The sequence below is a fragment of the Danio rerio genome, chromosome 20 (genome assembly GCF_049306965.1).
Source record: "Danio rerio strain Tuebingen ecotype United States chromosome 20, GRCz12tu, whole genome shotgun sequence".
In the NCBI taxonomy this organism is placed as follows: domain Eukaryota; kingdom Metazoa; phylum Chordata; class Actinopteri; order Cypriniformes; family Danionidae; genus Danio; species Danio rerio.
The window spans coordinates 33,488,528-33,509,020 of NC_133195.1; the positions used below are offsets into that span (position 1 = coordinate 33,488,528).

Here is a 20,493-nt window from a genome sequence, read left to right on the forward strand (position 1 = left end):
CAAGATTTTTATACGGCTTTTTTCGTAGTATTGTGCCTAATTGTTTATATATATATATATATATATATATATATATATATATATATATATATATATATATATATATATATATATATATATATATACATAAAATGTTCCAAAGCTTTACGTCTAGCAAAAAAGGGGGTTTATGGTTATTAAATTTGTATCGATGAATTTTATAGCAGATCTAAAGCTCTTGTTGCAGAACGTTTGTGCGTCACGTTGCCGGAAGTTCCGGCAGAGCAGGACGGAAGTAGGTACGTGGCTGCTTCAGCTGACATTCTGCACGATGGCGACAGAGGTTCAGAGCGGCGACCTCAACAGTGCAAATTCAAGCCGGCTCGAAGTTTCTATCGACGGTTTGACTTTAAGCCCAGACTCCGAAGGCGAGCAGGAGCAGGCCGAGACGCCCGATGGCCAGTCGGCGGAGCAGAGCCACGAAAACCCTGAGCAGAGTGTCGATGGGGAGGAGGGCGAACCTACCAGCAGCGCTAATATCGAGAGGAAATGGGGCTTTGCTTTAGTCGAGCTCTATGGGCTGGCGCTCAGATTCTTTAAAGGTATTTTCTATCATTATATACACCATTAGGCTCAATGAGTGTACACGCGTTAGCAATGTCATCTGGTGTTATACGTTACAGAATAATCTCGAGCTCGAGTTATTGATGTCACGATCTCCCCATCAGGGTCTTGTCATCAGTTTCAGTTATCGCTTTTGGTTTAAAGTTCTGCTTGTAACTTAGTTCATTTGAGTCTTAGTGTTCAGGTTTGAGGACTTCTAGAGGAACATCTCTGTCTGTTGACAGCAGCACAAACGTTACTGTACGTTACGTGTCATGTGCCTGAACGATGGCTGTAAATCACAGACAGGCTAACGTTATATGAAAGCGTGCATCAATATTCACAATACACTAACGTAAGTGCTAAGGTAACTTAACGTATTGAGGTAAAGTTCGTTCTATATTCGTGCGTTCGTTCATTAGCATGCTAAGTTAATTTGAATATTTCGTCTGAAATCGCATTTAAATGACTTCAAAACAACATTAGCACTATTTAATTGACTGTGACAATGTTGTATCTTGATAGTCATTGGCTGCTATTAGGATTTCACTATTTAAAATGGGCAAATAATACTTTCCGAAATTATATTATTAAGGATAAAAGTCCGAATGTGCGAATATGAAACCAACTTTACCTTTAACCCTCTGTCAGCGTCAATAGTTTCTAACAGCAGAACTGACAGGAGCCAGGGTTGTGTGTTTTGTTCCAGCACTTGTGTTTTCCGTCTGTTAAAATATTTAGTTCTTAGTTTCCACAAGTCTACACCCATTTCTTGTTTGTGGGCTGATGAGTCCAGCATGCGTATGTGTCCATCAGCTCTGTAGTCTGTTAAGTGCTACAGCTCACTAATTATAAACGTTAATGTACAACGGATGCTCCGTTCTAGATGTTTCAGATTCCGGCTGAGCAGCGATGCTTCTTGAGTATCATTTGCTTGTTTCAAAGTAAATATGGACAGCTAATTATTTATCAGTGAACTTAAATTAAATAAATATTGTAAATGATATTGTTATACAGTTAGCCGTGCAAATGGGGTTTGTCATTTAAGTTAAAGATACAAATATATAAATCAAATAAAAGCCTACTCAAGATGCAGCAGATATTTTTCTACAGTGGAACATTAAATAAATTGTTCTGCTGAACCATGATCTCGACCACTTGCACTTTGAAAGTTTAAAAGCATGCTTTATACAGGGAAAGCAAAGCAAATACCCAAGCGTCTTCATAACTGTCTGGAACACAAGCTTCCTGTTAATAAATGATGTGTCCACAGATGCAAATTTGACCTTTAGACCATATGCCGAGGCTGTGGATTAAAGTTAAATAAAAAGTTAAATGATGTTCAGTTTCCTGCACAAAAAATCGTTTCGCTGCATAAAACCTCAATGTATCTTTCTGAGGATACCCCTGGCTCATATTCTGAGGTAGACCTGAATGGAAAGTGAGGGGTGTCATGGCCCTTTTATCTAATTGCTCATCAAATAAAACATTTCAAACCATTTTAGCAGTTGATGAGTTAAAATAGTGTCCCTACAGTGCTTTTATTTTTAATTTGCAAATATGTCCTTAAAATAGTGTGTAATTTACTTGGAAAATAAAAGTTGTTAAGCCTGGACATATTTGTTTGTAACAAAATCCAATATAATCTGTGCCACTACTTTAGGAGCCAGGGGTATCCAATTGTTTTGGCAGTATATGTTGAATCTAGTTCATTAAACAGCTCATTATAGTTATTCAACTCAAAAATATAGTCTAAATAATAACCCATTGCAAATATACTATATATAATATATAATATATATTATATAATAATATATAATATTATATAATATATAATATATATTATATACTATATATAATATATAATATATATATTATAAAAATATAATATATATATATATATATATATATTTTTTTTTTTTTCTAATGTAATGACAACCTGTTTCAGTATTAAACATTATATGTTTGCAATGTTTTCCCTCAGAGAAAGATGGGAAAGCCTTCCACCCGACCTATAAGGATAAACTCCGTCTGGTAGCCCTCCACAAACAGGTGTTACAGGGCCCTTACAACCCAGATGCTTCCCCTGAAGTGGGCTTCTTCGATGTGTTGGGAAACGACCGCAGGTCAGCATGAGGTTTTCATCTTTGACCTTACACTGTCTCCTTGTTGTTCCCATTAGCAATTTTGATCAAATAATTTACTGTATTATTACCATGTTTATGTTTCTCATGCTTTTTAAAAGTACTTGAATTTCAGAAATATGGATTCTAGCTTAAGTGTGGAATCTAGCTTAGAAATGTGGATTCTAGCTTTCTACCTAAAAACAAACATAGGTCCCTGAAAGTGCTTGCAATAAATTTGAAATGAAATTTGTTTATGGTGTTCTTCATTTAAAAATCTTAAATTTAAATCTTGTACAAGAACTATGACAAATAATGCACGTTTAAATATTACCACCATTTAATTCAACATGATTTGAGCGCAAAGATAAATTAATATAAGTTAATTTATGTAACCATATACACTGATTCTGCACATTTGACTGATGCTTGCAAGTACACCGTTCCCCTTAAATATTTACCCATCGTGTCCTCGGGAGTTGGCTTTCCATATCAAACTTGCGAAGTCTCAACTTACAAGGGAAGGATGCAAGACTGTGTGTAGGCTACTAATTCTTGAGGAAAAAGCCCCAACCCGATCGGCGAATGTCTGCAGCCAAGCCACCATTTTCAGATATCTCTGTTTTCCCCCATCCACACTAACACGGAGCAACAGCATTTTAAAATGAAATGGCATTTTCTAAACGCTATGTTTTTGGTGCTCAAAACTCCAGTGTAGTGTGAGCGGATGGCGTAACCGTAGGAAAACGTATGCGTTTTACAAAAAAAGCGTATTAGTGTAAATGGGGCCTTAGTCTTTAAGGATATCTATAAGCTAGTATGGTACAAAACAATGACAAAACTTGCATTTAGATGAAATCTTAACCAATCAAATGCTCTCTAGTATCTGACCTGCCCCGCAACCCTTCAAGACGCTTATCATTTGCTTTTCATTAGATGAGCTCGAGATCCACCACTGGCAGGGTTGTGATTAAACAAAATACTATTTAAGGGGAGGAGCTACTCTATGCCCCACCCTCTCTTCATTATTCAGTTGAGATTACGTCAAACATCGAATAAAAAAACTGCACATTTCAAAGCACTTCACGGGACCTTTAAAGTTCCTTTAAAGTTACTTGAACAGGACTGTTTAAAATGGTCACATCTTTAAAAAATGACACATTCAAAATGTCATCATTACTCAGACATTTTAATGTAAATATTAAGCGCACTTGAAATGTTGAGTAAGGACTTTCATGGCCGTACATATGCTGGTGGTGTAAATCACAAAGGTGCTTGATTTAAAATTTAACAGTGCTGTAAAAAGTCCTTTAATCTGCTGTTCATGAAAGAGTAGGAACCTTGCGTGTTACTAAATGCAGGAGAAATGAGTCTTTGAGCACTACTAAAGTGTTGTCTCTGAGCTGTTTTTAGATGCTGTTCAGTGTATAAACTCAATGCATTAAAGGTTATTTATTCAAATAAGTCAAATTGTTTTGGTTTTTAAGCCATTTGATTTTTAAGCCAATGTTTTATCATCATTCAGCATAGCAGATCAATCTGCCAAAATGAAACCACATACTCAATCTTATCTGCCTTTATTAAAATACATTTGAAGTCAGAATTATTAGCCCCTTTTTGATTTTTTTCCTTTTTGTGTCTTAAATGATGTTCAACAGAGCAAGGACATTTTTACAGTATCCCCGATAATAATTTTTTTCTTCTAGGGAAAGTCTCATTTGTTTTAATTAGGTTTTTAATTTTTTAAACGCCATTTTAAGGCCGAAATTATTAGCCCCTTTAAGCTATATTTTTTGGTAGTTTACAGAACAAACCATCAGTATACAATGACTTGCCTAATTACCCTAACCTGCCTAGTTAACCTAATTAACCTAAACAGGGCTCGACAATAAGGACTGCCCGATGGCCCGGGGCGAGCGTGCGAGACGCTCGGGCCAGTGTACGGAATGTTACTGGCCCGATCGGGCCAGTGCTGCCTTGTTGCCTGCCAGATCGGGCCAGTGCTGCCTGCTGCGACTGTCTGTCAATTGTGTGCAAATACAACCTTGGGCTGCTTTCACACATAGACGTTTGTTTCGGAATCTGTCTCGTTTTCCCCGTTAGCGCGGTTTGTTTGGCCTATGTGAATTTAGCTATTGAGCTCGCATCCGTGCCAAATCAATCAGTCCGAGATTGCCTGAATGAGATGGTCTGTGCTCTATTGAGCAGATCGATTGTAGTGAGAAAACAAAACAATGCAACAAACTAACGACCTAGGCTATATCACAGTGTATTATGGTTGTGTAATAGTCATACACGGCTATATGAAGAGAGAATGATGAGCAGGGCGGGATGTCATTTCTGCCGGTAATTGTGCGCTTCATGTCTAATGCGAAAATTAAAGCATGATGAAATATTATTGAGAGCTGTTTATCCGTTAGAAACATTGACCGAAGTTAACATCTGATAATTATTCCATATTTTAATCTTATAATATGTTGTGTTAGGCCAGTTGTTTTGTTCATTTCCGCACTGACAGCTCGAAAGAAAGATCAACATTAATCTGCTTCATGATCTGATGGTAGTCTCGGTTCATATGCTATCTCATTATAATTTAAGCCTATAATGCAGAATTCTAGCCAATGTTTCTTTAATAGATTGATTAATTCAATAGATAAATGGATTTTTACAAAACCTGACAACTGAAATGAGGCTCTGTATAAGAAAGTCTGACCTCTCTGATTTATATTTGGTGACGATGTCTGTGGGTTGTTAAAATTAAAGTGCACATTTTTGCTTATAAATTATTCTATACACAACTGCTCAAAAGTTTGGGGTCAGTATGATTGTTTAATATGTTAAAATAAGCTTCTTCTGCTCACCAAGGCTGCAATTATTTCATCATAAATGCAGCAAAATTGTGAAACGTTACACCATAAAATAACTGTTCAAAAGTAGTTTATCATTTAATTTAATTTATTCCAGTGATTTTAAAGATACATTTTCAGCTTCATTACTCCAGTCTTTAGAGTCACATGATCCTTCAAAAATCACTAATATCAATTATTCATGTTGTAATCATTAATGTTGTTATTATTATTAATGGTAATAGTAATAAAAGCAATAATGTCTGGATGAATCATTTTATTTGAAACTACATACAATAAGAAAGCAGTTTTTTTACTTTTTAATAAATATTTAACAATTTAACATTTTTTACATTTAAAAAACGACGCCTACATGAACTGAATAATTTTCCTTTAAAAAAAACATTTAAAAAATTAATAACTTTTGACCGGTACCGTGAATATATATACAGTTGAAGTCAGAAATATTAGCCCCCTTTGAATTTTTTTTATATATATTTCCTAAATTATGTTTAACAGGGCAAGGAAATTGTGATAGTATGTGTGATAATATTTTTTCATCTGAACAAAGTCTTGTTTGTTTTATTTTGGCTAGAATAAAAGCAGTTTTTAATTTTTTATGAACCATTTTAAGGTCAAATTTTTAGCCCCTTTAAGCTAATTGTTTTTCAGACTGTCTACAGAACAAACCATCATTATACAATAACTTGCCTAATTACCCTAACCTGCCTAGATAACCTAATTAAATAAAACAAAATAACTGTATTGTACTTTTGTTTTTCAATGCTTGAAAATCTCTTTCCCTCTTATACCTAGGCTTGGGCTGGTATAAGATTCTGGTGGTATGACAAACTTGGATAAAAATTTCACGGTATTGTGATTACTGCTCCTAAATGTACTCTTTTTAAATGTATGGGTAAAAAAAATGATCCTTTTTGACACATTATATTTTATTTTGAGAAATATTTTGGAGCAGTAAACATGCCGGGCCAAATTAATTATTGACTTCTGCTGTCTTCGTTTGTTTCAAAAACAGATTTGTTTACAATTTAAAAAGTTGTCTTTTCTGCTGGAGATACTGTTGTCCTAAAAAACAGAAAATGTAAATAAAAAAAAATCATACACTTACCTTAGGAATGGTATTGCAGAAAATTTGGACTGTTTTAAAACCTTGACTTTTTTTAAACCGCAGTATACCTTGAAAACGGTTATCTCATGGCTACTTAGATCATTATGCATAGTGTTTAATAAACGCTATGTTTAAAATCATACTTATCCTATAGTTTTTGTGCTTGTATATATAGGCATCTGTTAAAACAGCTGTCACTTTTTTTGCAGGAAAGAATGGGCATCTTTGGGAAACATGGAGAAGGAGGAGTCCATGCTGGAGTTTGTAAGGCTGCTGAATAAATGCTGCAATTTATTTGCACCTTTTGTTGCATCACACAAGATTGAAAAGGAGGAGCAAGAAAGAAAGAGGTCAGACTTGCAAATAAAGATTGATTTTTTTTTTTCTTTAACAATTCATCAATGGAATTTCTTATTGTTTAAAGGGTCACGAAACACCAAAACACATTTTTTGAGCTGTTGACAGTCGTATATGTGTCCCACACTGCTAAAAACACTATTAAGACACCTATATTTCACTAAAAAGTGTAAATTGGTTGTTTTTGCGTTATTTCAAGCAAATTCGTACTTCCTGTTTGAAACGAATTTTTGAAGCTGCGTCACGGCCATGACATAATAGCCTGTATTCCAGCGTGCAGACTGGACGTCTGTGCCAGAGTGAGTCTTGTTACGTCTTACAGTGTGATGCATTAATGCATGAGTAAGGCTTGGTTCAAACCAATCAGCGCGCTCTATTGTGCAACTTCATTAATATTCATTACTGTGTTTACACGACATAGACGCCACGTTGTGTTGGCAAAACAAGCGTGAAGTGTTGCTTTTATAGTTTGCTGCAGTTAAGTTTCGTTTTCATTTTCTCTCTGTGAGAGCTCAGACTCACGTGTGGATTAACAGTGTACGCGACGCTCGACAACAATAACTTGCGTGTCTAAGGAGGATTATTGTTTACCTGAGAGCTGTTCTCATCTGCAAACGCTGAGATCCGGATTAGCTTGTAGTATTCTCTTCGTAAAAACGCGGCTCTAGTTGCTGGTGATTGTCCTGTCTCTACAGATTTGGTAAGTGAGCGACCAGTGCTCTTTGTTTATTCAGTTTGTTCGTATCGAACTAAGTTAACTATTGCACCGTAACATGTTAGGACCACAACCAAACTTCAACCTCGTGTAGGGTTTTTAACCGCATTTAGTGACCGGAATAACACACGTGGCTTTCTGACGCTACCTGCCGTGTGCATCTAAGTTTCCGGGAAATGCTGAGGTTTTTTTTTCTCTCATTTGCTGTGCGGTATCAAACATTGCATGAAAAATACACGCTTAGAGCAGTTCCTCGAATCAAATATCTCGTTTGTCGCGAGGGGCATGAATGAATTCCCTGAATAAAAGAGCCAAACTGCAGTTAAAGTCCACCATTTAATAATTTGGCAAATAATTCCACTACAGATGTCCATGTAGGTTAAACACCATCACTTTCTACTGTGTGTGAGTATTTTGACGGAAACTCGCGCGTGCCCAAATAGACACTCCCACACCCTCCCACTTTAGTTCCTCCGACACTCCCCCCTAAACAGAGCTGGACACGCCCACTTTTCTGACTTTTACCAAAGTAGAGGTGTGAAAACACCCTGCTGAAACGAGGGGGTTTCATGGCCCTTTAAACCATCAACCTGGTGGGTCTTTTGAGATGCATGTTTTAGAATAATTTACCAGAGCAGCAAAAAGTTATTGGCCTTTAATTAAACAACTTTTTAATCCTGAACTTGTCTTGTTTTTTCTGAGAAGGAGGGAGGAAGAGGAGCAGCGGCGCAGAGAGGAAGAGGAGTATGAGCGATTGCGGCAGGAGGAGGAGAGACGCAGACGTGAGGAAGAGGAAAGGCTGAGGAGAGAAGAAGAGGAGAGAAGACAAATTGAGGAGGAGCGACTTCGTATAGAGCAGCAGAAGTGAGTGGTGATGCTGGTGTTATTTTACATCTTCATTCAAACTTAAAGGGGATAGTTCAGCCAAAATGTCTCTCATCATTTACTCTCCCTTTACTTGTCACAAACCTGTTTGAGTTTCTTTTTTTCTATTTTTTTTTCAACATTAAAGAAGATATTTTGAAAAATGTTTGAAATAACATTTATATAGCACATTTCATACACAATGTAAAATTCAAAGTGCTTTATAAAGACAAGAATAAAAAAAACTAAAGAATTTTTTTTTTATTAAAATGATTAAAAGGAAATTACAAATTTGTTAAAAAATGTTTAAAAGTAAAAATAAAAAGAAAGAAAGCTAGCCATTGGCTTCCATAAAAATTTTTTTTTTGGTACTATGGAGGTCATTGGTTAGAGGTTTCTAACATTCTTTAACATATCAGCTTTTGTAAGAGAAACTCATAAATGTTTGGAATCACTTGAGGGTGAGTAAATAGTGAGTCAGTTTTCATTTGGGGCCAATCTGTTGCTTTAAAGGTAGAATAAATTACAAAACTAGCACAACCTGCTTTGCTGGAGGAGTCATCTCTTGAGTTGCTGAAAGCCAGAGGCAGTCTGCAGAATTAAGGGTGTTGGAGTTAATATAAATAACCTAGCTAATGTATGAAGGGCTGAGATTTAGTTATTTAGTTATTATTTAGTTATTTATTTATTTAAAGCTTCAAATGATTTTATTTAGTTGAAGGATATCAAACATGTTTAAGCATTTAGAGATGATTTTAGGACTTGGACTTAAACAATTTGGGGATTTTTGTGATGGTAACTTGGCTATTTTGTAGTGCCTGTTATGGATAAATATGACACTAAATTTGCCAGTTAAAGATTTATTGAATCATTAGTTTAAATGATTCATTTAGAACAGCTGAAATCGCCACATATACATTTAAATAGTGCACTCTTCAATCCCATGATGCACCACAATAACGAGTGAACAACCTATGTATACTCAGCAGCTAGAAAATAGCCACAGCGGAATCGTATTGGTGTAAGTTTATAAAAATAACCTTGCTTGTTATTCTAAATGACATGGCTCAGCACTTCACCTCCATTGTGTAGTGATCTTAATAGTCTTTGTTGCACATCGAATGCTTTTATACTTGTTTTATAAATGCTATTACTTGTTAATTCCAGCATGTTCATAACTAAAATGGCAAACTCAATATTATCATAGACAATAAATAACACACACACAGACACACACACAATTCTGAATGATGCTTAGTTTGTTCTTTGTAACCATTTGCAATATGGACATGTTATGATGGCTAGTGATCTAAAGTCTGTTTAGAGTAGAATAAAACCAGCCTTGAGGGTTGGACTTTTACCCACATTCTGGCTTTGATGTCTTCTGATGCTAAATCAATACCTCAGGCAACCAAAACGGCCTTGGATGACAGATAAAGTTAAACTAAGGCTATCAACACTTTCAATTATTCAAAACAAATCTCTATAGCTTCAAACTCATGACAGCTGAAAAGCAAGAAAGTGTTTTGCAGCACCAAGTATAATTGATGTTCGCTTCTGTTGTTGAACTCCTAGTAAAGGTTATATGTGTAATTGTGCACTTTAGATTTATTTGTTTTTCTATCTTTCTGGTGTATCAGGCAGCAGATCATGGCAGCACTGAATGCGCAGACAGCGATTCAGTTCCAGCAGTACGCAGCGCAGCAGTATCCTGATAGTCCTGAACAGCAGCTCATCCTCATCCGGCAGCTGCAGGAGCAGCACTATCAGCAGTACATGCAGCAGCTCTACCAGGTGCAGCTCGCTCAGCAGCAGGTGAGACATGCTCATTCTGCTTTTGTGATCTTAATTACAAACTTCCACTTTTATATATCATTTAATTTCAAATTAGGACTTTTTTTTGTTTGTTTAAGATGCATTCATTGGATAAAATTGACTGTTAAGACATTTTATAGTCATTAAAATATTTTTCAAATAAGTGTTTTCCAGTTTTTTAAAATTCTGAATAAAATGTTTGCTGGTTTTCACAAAAAACATTACACCGAATAACTGGTTTTCAAATTAGAAATTATGGGATTGTTTCTTAAACACCGAATTATCATATGTAACCCAGTGTTATGTTGCATGGGCACATTTATTTAATAACCAAAAATACATTGTCTGAGTCAAAATTATCAATTTTATTTTAATGCCAAATTTTTTATTTTTTTTTAGAATACTAAGTAAAGTTAATGTTCCATGAAGATGCGTCATACATTTCCTACTTTATGTATAGATATTTCAAAACTTAATTTTTTGAATAGTACTATGCATTGCTAAGGACTTGATTTGTTTAATTTTAAAAGTGATTTTTTTTTATTTATTTTGTTTTTTTCCAGATTTTTAAACATTGTCCAGTCTTAATAAACTACATCAATGAAAAGATTATTTATGCATTTTAGATTATGTAACAATTACAAACGCGATTTCCAAAAAAGTTGGAACACTGTACAAATTGTGAATAAAATCTCAATGCAATGATGTGGAAGTTCCAAATTTCAATATTTTATTCAGTATAGAGCATAGATGACGTCAAATGTTTAAACTGTGAAAATGTATCATTTTAAGGTAAAAACAAGTTGATTTCAAATTTCTTGGCATCAACACATTTCAAAAAAAGTTGGTGCAAGGCCATGTTTATCACTGTGAGGCATCCCCTCTTTTTTTTTACAACAGTCTGCAAACGTCTGGGGACTGAGGAGACAATTTGCTCATGTTTAGGAATAGGAGTGTTCTCCCTTTCTTGTCTAATACAGGCTTCTAGGTGCTCGACTATCTTAGGTCTTGTCGCATCTTTCTCTTTATGATGCACTGAATGTTTTCTGTTGGGGAAATATGTGGACTGCAGGCTGGCCATTTCAGTACCTGCATGCTTTTGAACTGAACGCTGATAACAACTTGGTTTGTCCCTTTCCTCTTTAGTCTACAGTATTTCAAATGAATCCTGGCCCAGAGAAAACACCTGCGCTTCTAGATCATGTTTAAAAATATAGACTTTTAGTTTGTGACGGCTAATTGACAATGTTTTCTGGAAGTAGGTCTGAGCCCATATTGTGTTTTCCATTATAGTAGCATTCCTGTTTGTGATGCTGTGCTGTCTAAGAGCCCAAAATCACTGGCATCCAGTATGGTTTTCCAGCCTTGACCCTTAAGCACAGAGATTGTTCCAGATTCTCTGAATCTTTGGAATGATATTATGCACTGTACATGGTGTTAACTTCAAACTCTTGCAATTTTTTTCTGAGAAACTGATATTACTCCACTATTTTTTGGCGCAGCATTGGGGAAACTGTTGACCCTTTGCCCATCTTGAACTTTAAAAGACACTGCCACTCTAAGATGCTCTTTTTTTTTACTTAAACATATTGACAAAAGACCTAATAAGTAGAAAATGTATCCTTCTATTGGTAATAAAATATAGGCTTGTCAGATTTGTAAGTTATTGCATTCCTTTTTGGTCACAATTTGTAGAGTGTCCTAACTTTTTTGTAATCTGGAATTTGGAAATGACTCTCATGACTGGTTTAACAAAATAAAATGATTACTGAAAGATTATGAGACTATTATAAGACTAAAGACTGAAATAACTGCAAAAAATATTTTTTTTACCAGTACAAGACAATAATAAATATTATTATGTATTAAGATATAAAGCAGTCACATTTAACATTAAAGATATTACATACCATTTCTGTTCTACAGTATATCAGTGAGTTATTTACAGTGTAATACACTATTGTGTTGGTGTGAATAAAAATACTTTCAAAAGCATGTATAACTGACCCAACCCTTTAAACTGTAGTTTATATGTGCATTAGCTTTGTAATACAGAATTGAGTTATTGGTTGCATTTTAGTGTAGACTTTCAGAAAACACCTGCAACCCGCCAGCTATGAATGACTGGTATAAAGAACTAAACAGCAGTTGGTAGCATTTGTTGTCTAGGTGTGCAGTTGGAAATAGATTATTTTAAACAGTGTAACAGGATTTAATATCACATAATGGACTTTGACTCACTGGTGTTACTTTATTTTGTTACAGTGGTTCTCTTTGACTGTCCACATCGGTTTGAGTGTTGCTGTGCTTATTATACACTTTAGGTTCTAGGTTGCAGATATCCATCTTCTAAATCTGATAAATGGTGTTAGAGTTGACTACTCAAGAAGTTGCTAATTAAAAAAAATATATATATACATATTTGGAAATTGTAGAATGTAACGGCATAATTCTAGACTGATTTTTGGTGTGAATCTTCACTTGCCTCATAATTTGAATTGAGTATAAATCTATTTGTATTTAAATGCTCCATGGCTCATCTTTTCCAATAATCCAGCTTTTTATAGTAGTAATTGGACTACTAAATTAATAATCCCTGTATATTTATTTAATTTTTCTTTGTCATTTGAAAATTTGTAGATGCTAAAAACAGACTAAACTAACAAATAAAACATTAGACAGCAGCAAGTACAGTCATCAAATACATACTGAAATACTCATCATAAAAGATATTTTTGTGTGTACCTGACCATTTAAGTAGTGCCCTCTTTTTTTTTTTTTTTCCTTTCTTTTTTTTTTTTTCAGGCCGCTTTGCAGAAGCAGCAGGAGGATGCTATAGTCTTGTCTACATTAGAGGCCAGTGAGGTGTCAGCACCTTGTGGAGAAGAGGTTCCTACATTGAATGGCCAGGCAGAGTCCACTACTGATAGCATAGAGAGAGACCAGGACCTGGAGCCTGCAGACGAGGTCACTGAAAATGGACCCACTGGTGAGTTTATGGACCTGCTGGTGAATTTGTGTTTTTATAGTTTATTTTTACATATCTTTGTGTGATGTAAACTTGAGAAAAATTGCTTTTGTTTTTTTAAAAAGTGCATTTTAAACTGGTAATCAATGGACTTTGTAAAAAATATATATATTTTGGTATGCAGCATTTTGACAATCCAGTCAAGTAAATGGCTTTCAAATGCTGTTTAATTATGGCTTTTGTTTTTGCACTTGTGTCTGATGCCATGTTTCCAACTGGTATTTAGCATCCTATAATATATATATATATATATATATATATATATATATATATATATATATATATATATATATATATATATTTGTTTTTTTTTTCCTGTTGCATTTCAATGTAACTGTAACATTTCTGATTTAAAACAAAGTTGAGGTTAGGCATCGGCCGATATAAGATTGGGAAAGGGTATGATAACCTTGGATAAAAATATTACTGTTTCACGGTATCACATTATTATGATTACTGCTTTAAAATATATTCTTTTCATATGCCTGGGTAAAAAACTAAAACTTTTCCCCCTTTTAAACGCAATATATTACATTTTGATAAACATTTAAAATACTTTAGAATAAACATGTCAGGCTAAATGAATTATTGACTGTATTGACTGTTTCAAAAACAGATTTTTTTTACAATTTAAATCAACATTTTATATACATTTTCTGCTAAAGATACTGCTGTTAAAAAAAAAATAAAAAAAAAACGTTAATAAAAATTCAAACACATACCTTAGGAATGGTATTGCAGAAAAAGGTTTTAAAACCTTGACTTTTCCAAACCACGATATACCTTGAAAAAAGTTATCGTCCCATGACTTGTTGAGGTTTTTTGCAATTTTTCCCAGATTTTAGTCCCCCTTAAGAGAAATAGACAGGTATGTTTCCAAATAATTTAACACCAAAGCTGGGTTTAATTATCTCACAATTGAATCATTTAAATACCTTTTACACTTGTGCATTTTAGTTTTAAAATAATGCTTTTATTGTTTATTTTTATTGTGTTTGGGATATGTGTCCATGTGCATATATTGCTAGCTTCTGTGCTTGCAGTTTACTACTTGTGCAATTGTCACATGAGAGGGGCTTGGCAATAAGGGGTTGATGTGCAATAGGCCAGAAGACCAATCTGAGAATGACTGTCAATAGGTATGGCATGATAACTGGTTTTAAGGTTTACTGTGGTTTGGAAAAGTCAAGGTTTTAAAAATGCCAACATTTTCTGTAAACACGTCTAATGGTATTTTTAAAAGTATTTTATGTGTTTTTGCAACTGTCATTTAGTTGTTGTTTTTTTGTTGTTGTTTTTTAGAGCAACAGTATCTTCACAACAAAATCTTCACAACAAAAGATAATGGTCAGCCCACGATTCAGCTAACACATGCTATAGAGCTGAACAGTGCAGAGGCTTTACTTTATATACAAAGAAAAGAAAGATCTCCAAAGATGTAAAGAAATCGTTTTTTTTGAAACTAATGAAGACAGCAGAAGTCAGTGAATTAGTTTAACTAATTAGCTTGACATAATAACTGTTGCAAAATAATTCAAATGTTATTCAAAATTAAATTTATTATTTTCGAAGATGGCTGAGAAGTGTGTATGCAAGGCATAACAATAACAAATCTTGTGCGTTTTAAAACGAAAACCCACCTGTGTAATCGGCATCTAAATGTGTGTCAACACCCAACCACTTGTTTAAGATACTCTTAAAAAAAATTGTCCATACTGACTCTTATATCATATTTCTGCTTCTCAGACTCTCCTCCTGTAATAGCTGCCCCCTCCATGTGGACCCGGCCACAGATAAAAGACTTTAAAGTTAAGATCCGGCAGGATGTGGACTCTGTGATCACTGTGGGACGGGGGGAAGTGGTGACTGTCCGGGTCCCAACACACGAGGAGGGCTCCTATCTCTTCTGGGAGTTTGCCACCGACTATTACGACATTGGCTTTGGGGTCTTCTTTGAATGGACTGACTCTACAAATGCTTCAGTCAGCGTGCACGTCAGCGAGTCTAGTGACGAAGAAGAGGAGGAAGAAGGTGAGAGATATGTTTGTGCTATAGTAGTACCATATCAGTTATCAGCAGATACCTGTATTGGATATGCTCACTTTAAGTAGATTTTTAATTAAAGGTGCTGGATGTAAGTTTTTGAATCTTCTAAAGCATTAAAAATACCTTATTATGTTTACAGATATTTGAGAAGCATGTTAAGTGAACATTTTTGTTTATTTGAAAACCTATGCTGAAATCTGTTGTTCTGCTTTTAAAATGCGAGTTACTATTTCGTCTTTGTTTTGGTCATTTAACCCACCCAATGCAAGTTTAGCCAATTATATTTCAGCGCCTCGGGTTTCCTTGGTGGAGAACAGTGTATTTCATTCAGTCAGGAAGGCTCTCAAAGTGTGCATCCGCGAACTGGAGGACTGTAGCAGACTCTGAAATGAGAAGCAGATTCAGAGTTCCGCATTAATTGGTTATTAATTAGCAAATAATTTAAATTACTAACGTAAACATTAGGTGAACAGGTTGCTTTTGAACCGTGTCCTAACACCACACTATGTGAATTTGTCTGTTTGCACCAGACGAAAAACAACAGAAATGTAAATACAGGCATTCAGAAGCCCAGAATAGTGCACTCACTGCACTCCAACGAAATGGTAAGGTGTATGATCTAATTAATACATATTAAACCTCTAACATTATTAAATGTACATGCTGAATCACTGATCCTAAACTTCTCAAGTTGAATTTTAAACAGTTTATTCTATTTTCAATATCTGAGGTAAACTATCTGCTGCTGTTTTCAGTGGTATGACAATAAATGTCATTTAAAATGACATTAAAACTTACATTATTGGTATTTAACACTGATTAAAGCACATGAGGTGTACCTGAGGTGATCATTTTCATAGCTTTCGGTTGTTTGGCTGCAAGAAATAGAAGACATTTTTAAAATCTAAATTTCAGGAGTTGTTTAGAACAAAACGTCTTTTTACATGGAAAATATTCCTCCTATCGCGTGCTGTTGCTTTTATTTAGAACACTAATTAAATCTGCCTTAAATCAGCCTTTAGGCTTGATAGTCAGCCACACTTCTGTTGGTGTCGTCAATCTGGCAACATGTGCTTTTGCTTGTTTTGAACCTGGTGTACATTACCTAGTCCAAGCACTGGGTGTCAAACTTACATACTGTACCTTTAACATACAAAAGTATTTCAGGAAATCTGAGGCCATTTGTTTAAACTGCACACTACATTAGTTAGGGTTAAACAGAGTTTATGTGTTTGTGACATCTTGCAAAGCCCATCAGTTAAAAACCTCGCTTTTTTGTATAATTTCCAGTATTTAAGTGAAAAAATAATTAGAATTAATGTTTTGCTGCATGAAGGCTCATTCACAACAAACGCATCTTTGCTTCAAAAAATGTGAGACAAATTGGTTCAGAATAGTTTGAAAAAAAGCACAGCATAAATAACCAGGTTATCCTGACAGTCTTTGAGCACTTGTAAACAAAAACTTGCAACAAAACTCTGCCACTGAGTTCTTCTGATTAGTCCACTTCTGTGAAACTGACAGTGATGAGCTGCTCTGCATGTGAAAGTTGATGATCTGTCAACTTGACACAGCATCGGTAACGGTCACACATTTCCATCAAGCACTTTTTTATATTGAAAATTAAAACAAAGAAATTCATAAATATAGTCTCCATTAAACGCAGATATGTATATTAATTAATGAATATGTTATGTAATATGAAATTACATGTTTATTAATTTTCGATTTTATGAATTGAAATAGTGATTTTATTTTACTGTACAACTTTTAAAATAATAATGTATTGATGTATTAATTATAATAATAATCATTTGAGAGCTATATTTTTAAATAATAAATATGATTATTAATTTTAAATTTAATTATATTTATATAATATTATATACATTTAATAATATTATACAATTAATTAAATTTAGACATTTAATTATATTTTATATTTATATAAAATTAAATATTTATATAAAATTAAATATATATATAAAATTAAATTATATACCTATTATATATAATAATTAAATTTTTATATACGAAGTAAATTAATTCTATTACTATTTAAATATTATGCCAGGATGTAAATATGTTTGAAGTGCATTTTTTTATTTATTGAATAAAGTGAATTCATGTTGTTTTGACCTCAGGTGAAGCCCAGTCTGAGGAAGAGAAGGCCAAGAAGGAGTCTGGGAAACCGCAGGTGGATGAGATCGTGCCGGTCTACCGGCGGGACTGTCATGAAGAGGTGTATGCTGGGAGTCACCAGTATCCCGGCCGTGGTATATACTTACTCAAGTTCGACAACTCCTACTCGCTCTGGAGGTCTAAAACCGTCTACTACAGAGTTTATTACACCAGATAAGCCTGTCAAGACTGCAGGACAGGGACGTGTGTGTATGTTGAAAGGAAGTTGAAAAGATCAAAATAAGGACATTTACAAGAAGTCCACTACTGGGGGAGGGACAAAGAGATTTAAAATGAATGCTTGTATGTATGTATGTATGTATGTATGAATGAATGTATGTATGTATGTATGTATGGATGTGTGTGTGTGTGTGTGTGTGTGTATGCAAAATTTATGAGTGTGTCTGTCATGCTGTTTGAGTCCAGGAGGATTGAGCCTCTGTTTTGCACTCTAAAAGATTTTGTGCTTGATATCACTGTCCTTAAACTCAGCGTGACTAACTTCATCTTCTAATTTCATCCAAAGAGGTGCAGGACAATTGCGTGTATACTGATTAAAGCAACCTATGATTAGAGAACAGGCAACGGAGTAAACACTAACACCTTTCTCCTGGAGGACTCCCTCATTTAGGTCAACGCTGAGTAATTCAGCCAATGGCATGCTTCTGTACATTTTTCTCCCCCAAATCAGGATGCAGGACCGCAGTGTGGGATCAAAGAAACGGAACGGACTTTTCTAACAAAGGATCTGGAGGCCTTTAACGAATGGAGATTTTCTTTTTCTTTTTTTTTCTAAACAAGATGGATTGTGTCTAAAACATTTAATATTTATTAATCTCTGTGCTAGAGTAGGGTCATGTATGTGTCTGTCAGTCTTCTAACATTTATCTTGTCTCTTCATCGTTGGATTCTACGCTTCCACAGAGCCCCTCACTTTTATTTTTTCCTATTTCGTTTGTAGTCTTCGTTTGTAGTCTTTCGTTTGTAGAAGTATTGACTTTTAACCTGCACCGCTAATAGTTTGCGATACCCTTGCCTTTCAGTTGCGTCGTTTCTTTGCTTCATGCATGCAGTTACAAACAGCCATGAAAGAACTTGCGTTTCTATTTCTCACACTTGGTTCTTCACTTCAGTAACAAGCATCTCTCATCGTCCATTATATTAATAAAGAAGTGTTTGTATAGCCGATTGATACTAACTATCAAAGTCATTTACGTTTGCTGATTAACATGTTCTGTTATTTATTGGACTGTTCAGTGCATTGAAGAATATAACTGAAAATTTTGCGGACTGTATTTTTTAGTTTTTTTTTTTTTTGCTTCGGAGATATCTGCTAAGCCACTCTGGATTTGTCACTGGCTGTGTCGTCGAGTGAAATGTGTCGCGTTTATGATTGTACGTCAAAGACTGCTATCCGACTGTGATTAAACGTTGTCCATGTATATACGGATGCTGTTACACTGTGTTCACTTGATGAATAAAGAAAGCAGTGCGTTCGGGAGTTTCAGAGCTGATGATGATGATGATGATTCAGTGTTCATGGAGAAACAGTCATGCTAAAGCTGTCCAAAGACTACATCCATGTCACATGTACAGTCGATTGCTTACAGAAGTTTCTGTGTTGTGTGTTTGCTTTGTTTTTCACATTTTGTAATGCTGATTTCGGGCCTTTTGTATAGTGAAGTGTAACATCAGGCGGACAGCTTTTTGGGGAAAAAATGCAAGAAGCCGTTGGATGGTTCATCTGAAAAATTATCTTCATATTTAAAGTGGAAAAGCCAGTGATTTGTCAGAGCGTAAAGGCATGAAGTGTTTTTGTATTGGTTTCGCTAGTGTGATCTGATGTGTATGCATTCGAGGGTGAGTGTCTTGAAGCGTATATTTGATTAAACTTGCGTTCCTCTCTGTATGTATTCCTGCTGGGTTTTTTCTGATAATGGTTTAGTTATGGGCATGTTGTACATACCCTGATGATGTTTTGCAAAATGCTCATCATCAGTTAAGGTTACAGAATCCAGGCCCGTAGCCAACCTGGTGAAAGGGCAGGTTCTTTTTTTCTCACGTGGACCATTTTGCAGATATTCACCTCATTTTATATTTAATTACGAGTTTTAAATAGGTTGCATTTTTAGTGACATTTTAGGCTGGATTAGCTTGTCGGTTGGTATCATAACCACACTTTTTGATGTACCACAAACATTTTCTAGCGATTTAGAATGAGGAAAATATGAGGAACAATACTTTTGTTTTTTTTTTAAATATAAATTTACTACACCATATATCATTAGAAAAAGAAATGGGAATCTGATAGTATTAAAATCAAAAACTAGCCTATGGTCATTAAAATATTAATTTAAATTACAAACTGGCTAGCACATTCAACTTTCCTCAGTCACCCTGAAGCGACAGCATTTCGCTTGGTGTCAAAGCCTTCTTCCATGGATTATTTTCACGATGAAAATGCATGATGGCATAGCAGTCAAAATAGGACGAATGAGCTCATGTATGGGAAATATACTGGACCTTTGTCAGTAAGGGGTGGATCTTTTGAGCCACCTGAACCACCCCTGGCTACGGACCTGTAATCTAAGAGTTAATCAAATCAAATCTTTTACAATTTACAAAAATCTTTCTTGAATTGAGTCAGAAACCTATGAATTCTATCTACCCAAAGATTCACTGCCCTAGCTCATTCCCCTTGTTTACAGCAGAAATTTGCCAAAAAAAAGTTTTTTTTTTTAATCTTAATTAAATCAGACCATTAATTGTTTTAAATATCACTAATTTTAGTTTTCTAATATTTTACA

At 34.8% G+C, this 20,493-nt stretch overlaps 1 protein-coding gene across 2 annotated transcripts; it reads left to right on the forward strand.

The window, feature by feature from the left end:
- Positions 1-260: 260 nt before the first annotated feature.
- On the forward strand, positions 261-19,595 carry acbd3 (acyl-Coenzyme A binding domain containing 3). Of its 2 annotated transcripts, XM_068215407.2 has the most exons (9): positions 301-581; positions 2,567-2,708; positions 6,890-7,030; positions 8,458-8,616; positions 10,257-10,431; positions 13,237-13,420; positions 15,206-15,490; positions 16,036-16,110; positions 17,650-19,595. In XM_068215407.2, exons 1-9 carry the CDS (start codon positions 311-313, stop codon positions 17,862-17,864), a joined length of 1,647 nt encoding a protein of 548 aa, XP_068071508.1. In that variant the 5' UTR covers positions 301-310; the 3' UTR covers positions 17,865-19,595. The 2 variants fall into 2 exon arrangements, with proteins under 2 accessions (NP_001315136.1, XP_068071508.1); NM_001328207.1 differs by lacking the exon at positions 16,036-16,110 and having other exon boundaries at positions 261-581.
- Positions 19,596-20,493: the final 898 nt, after the last annotated feature.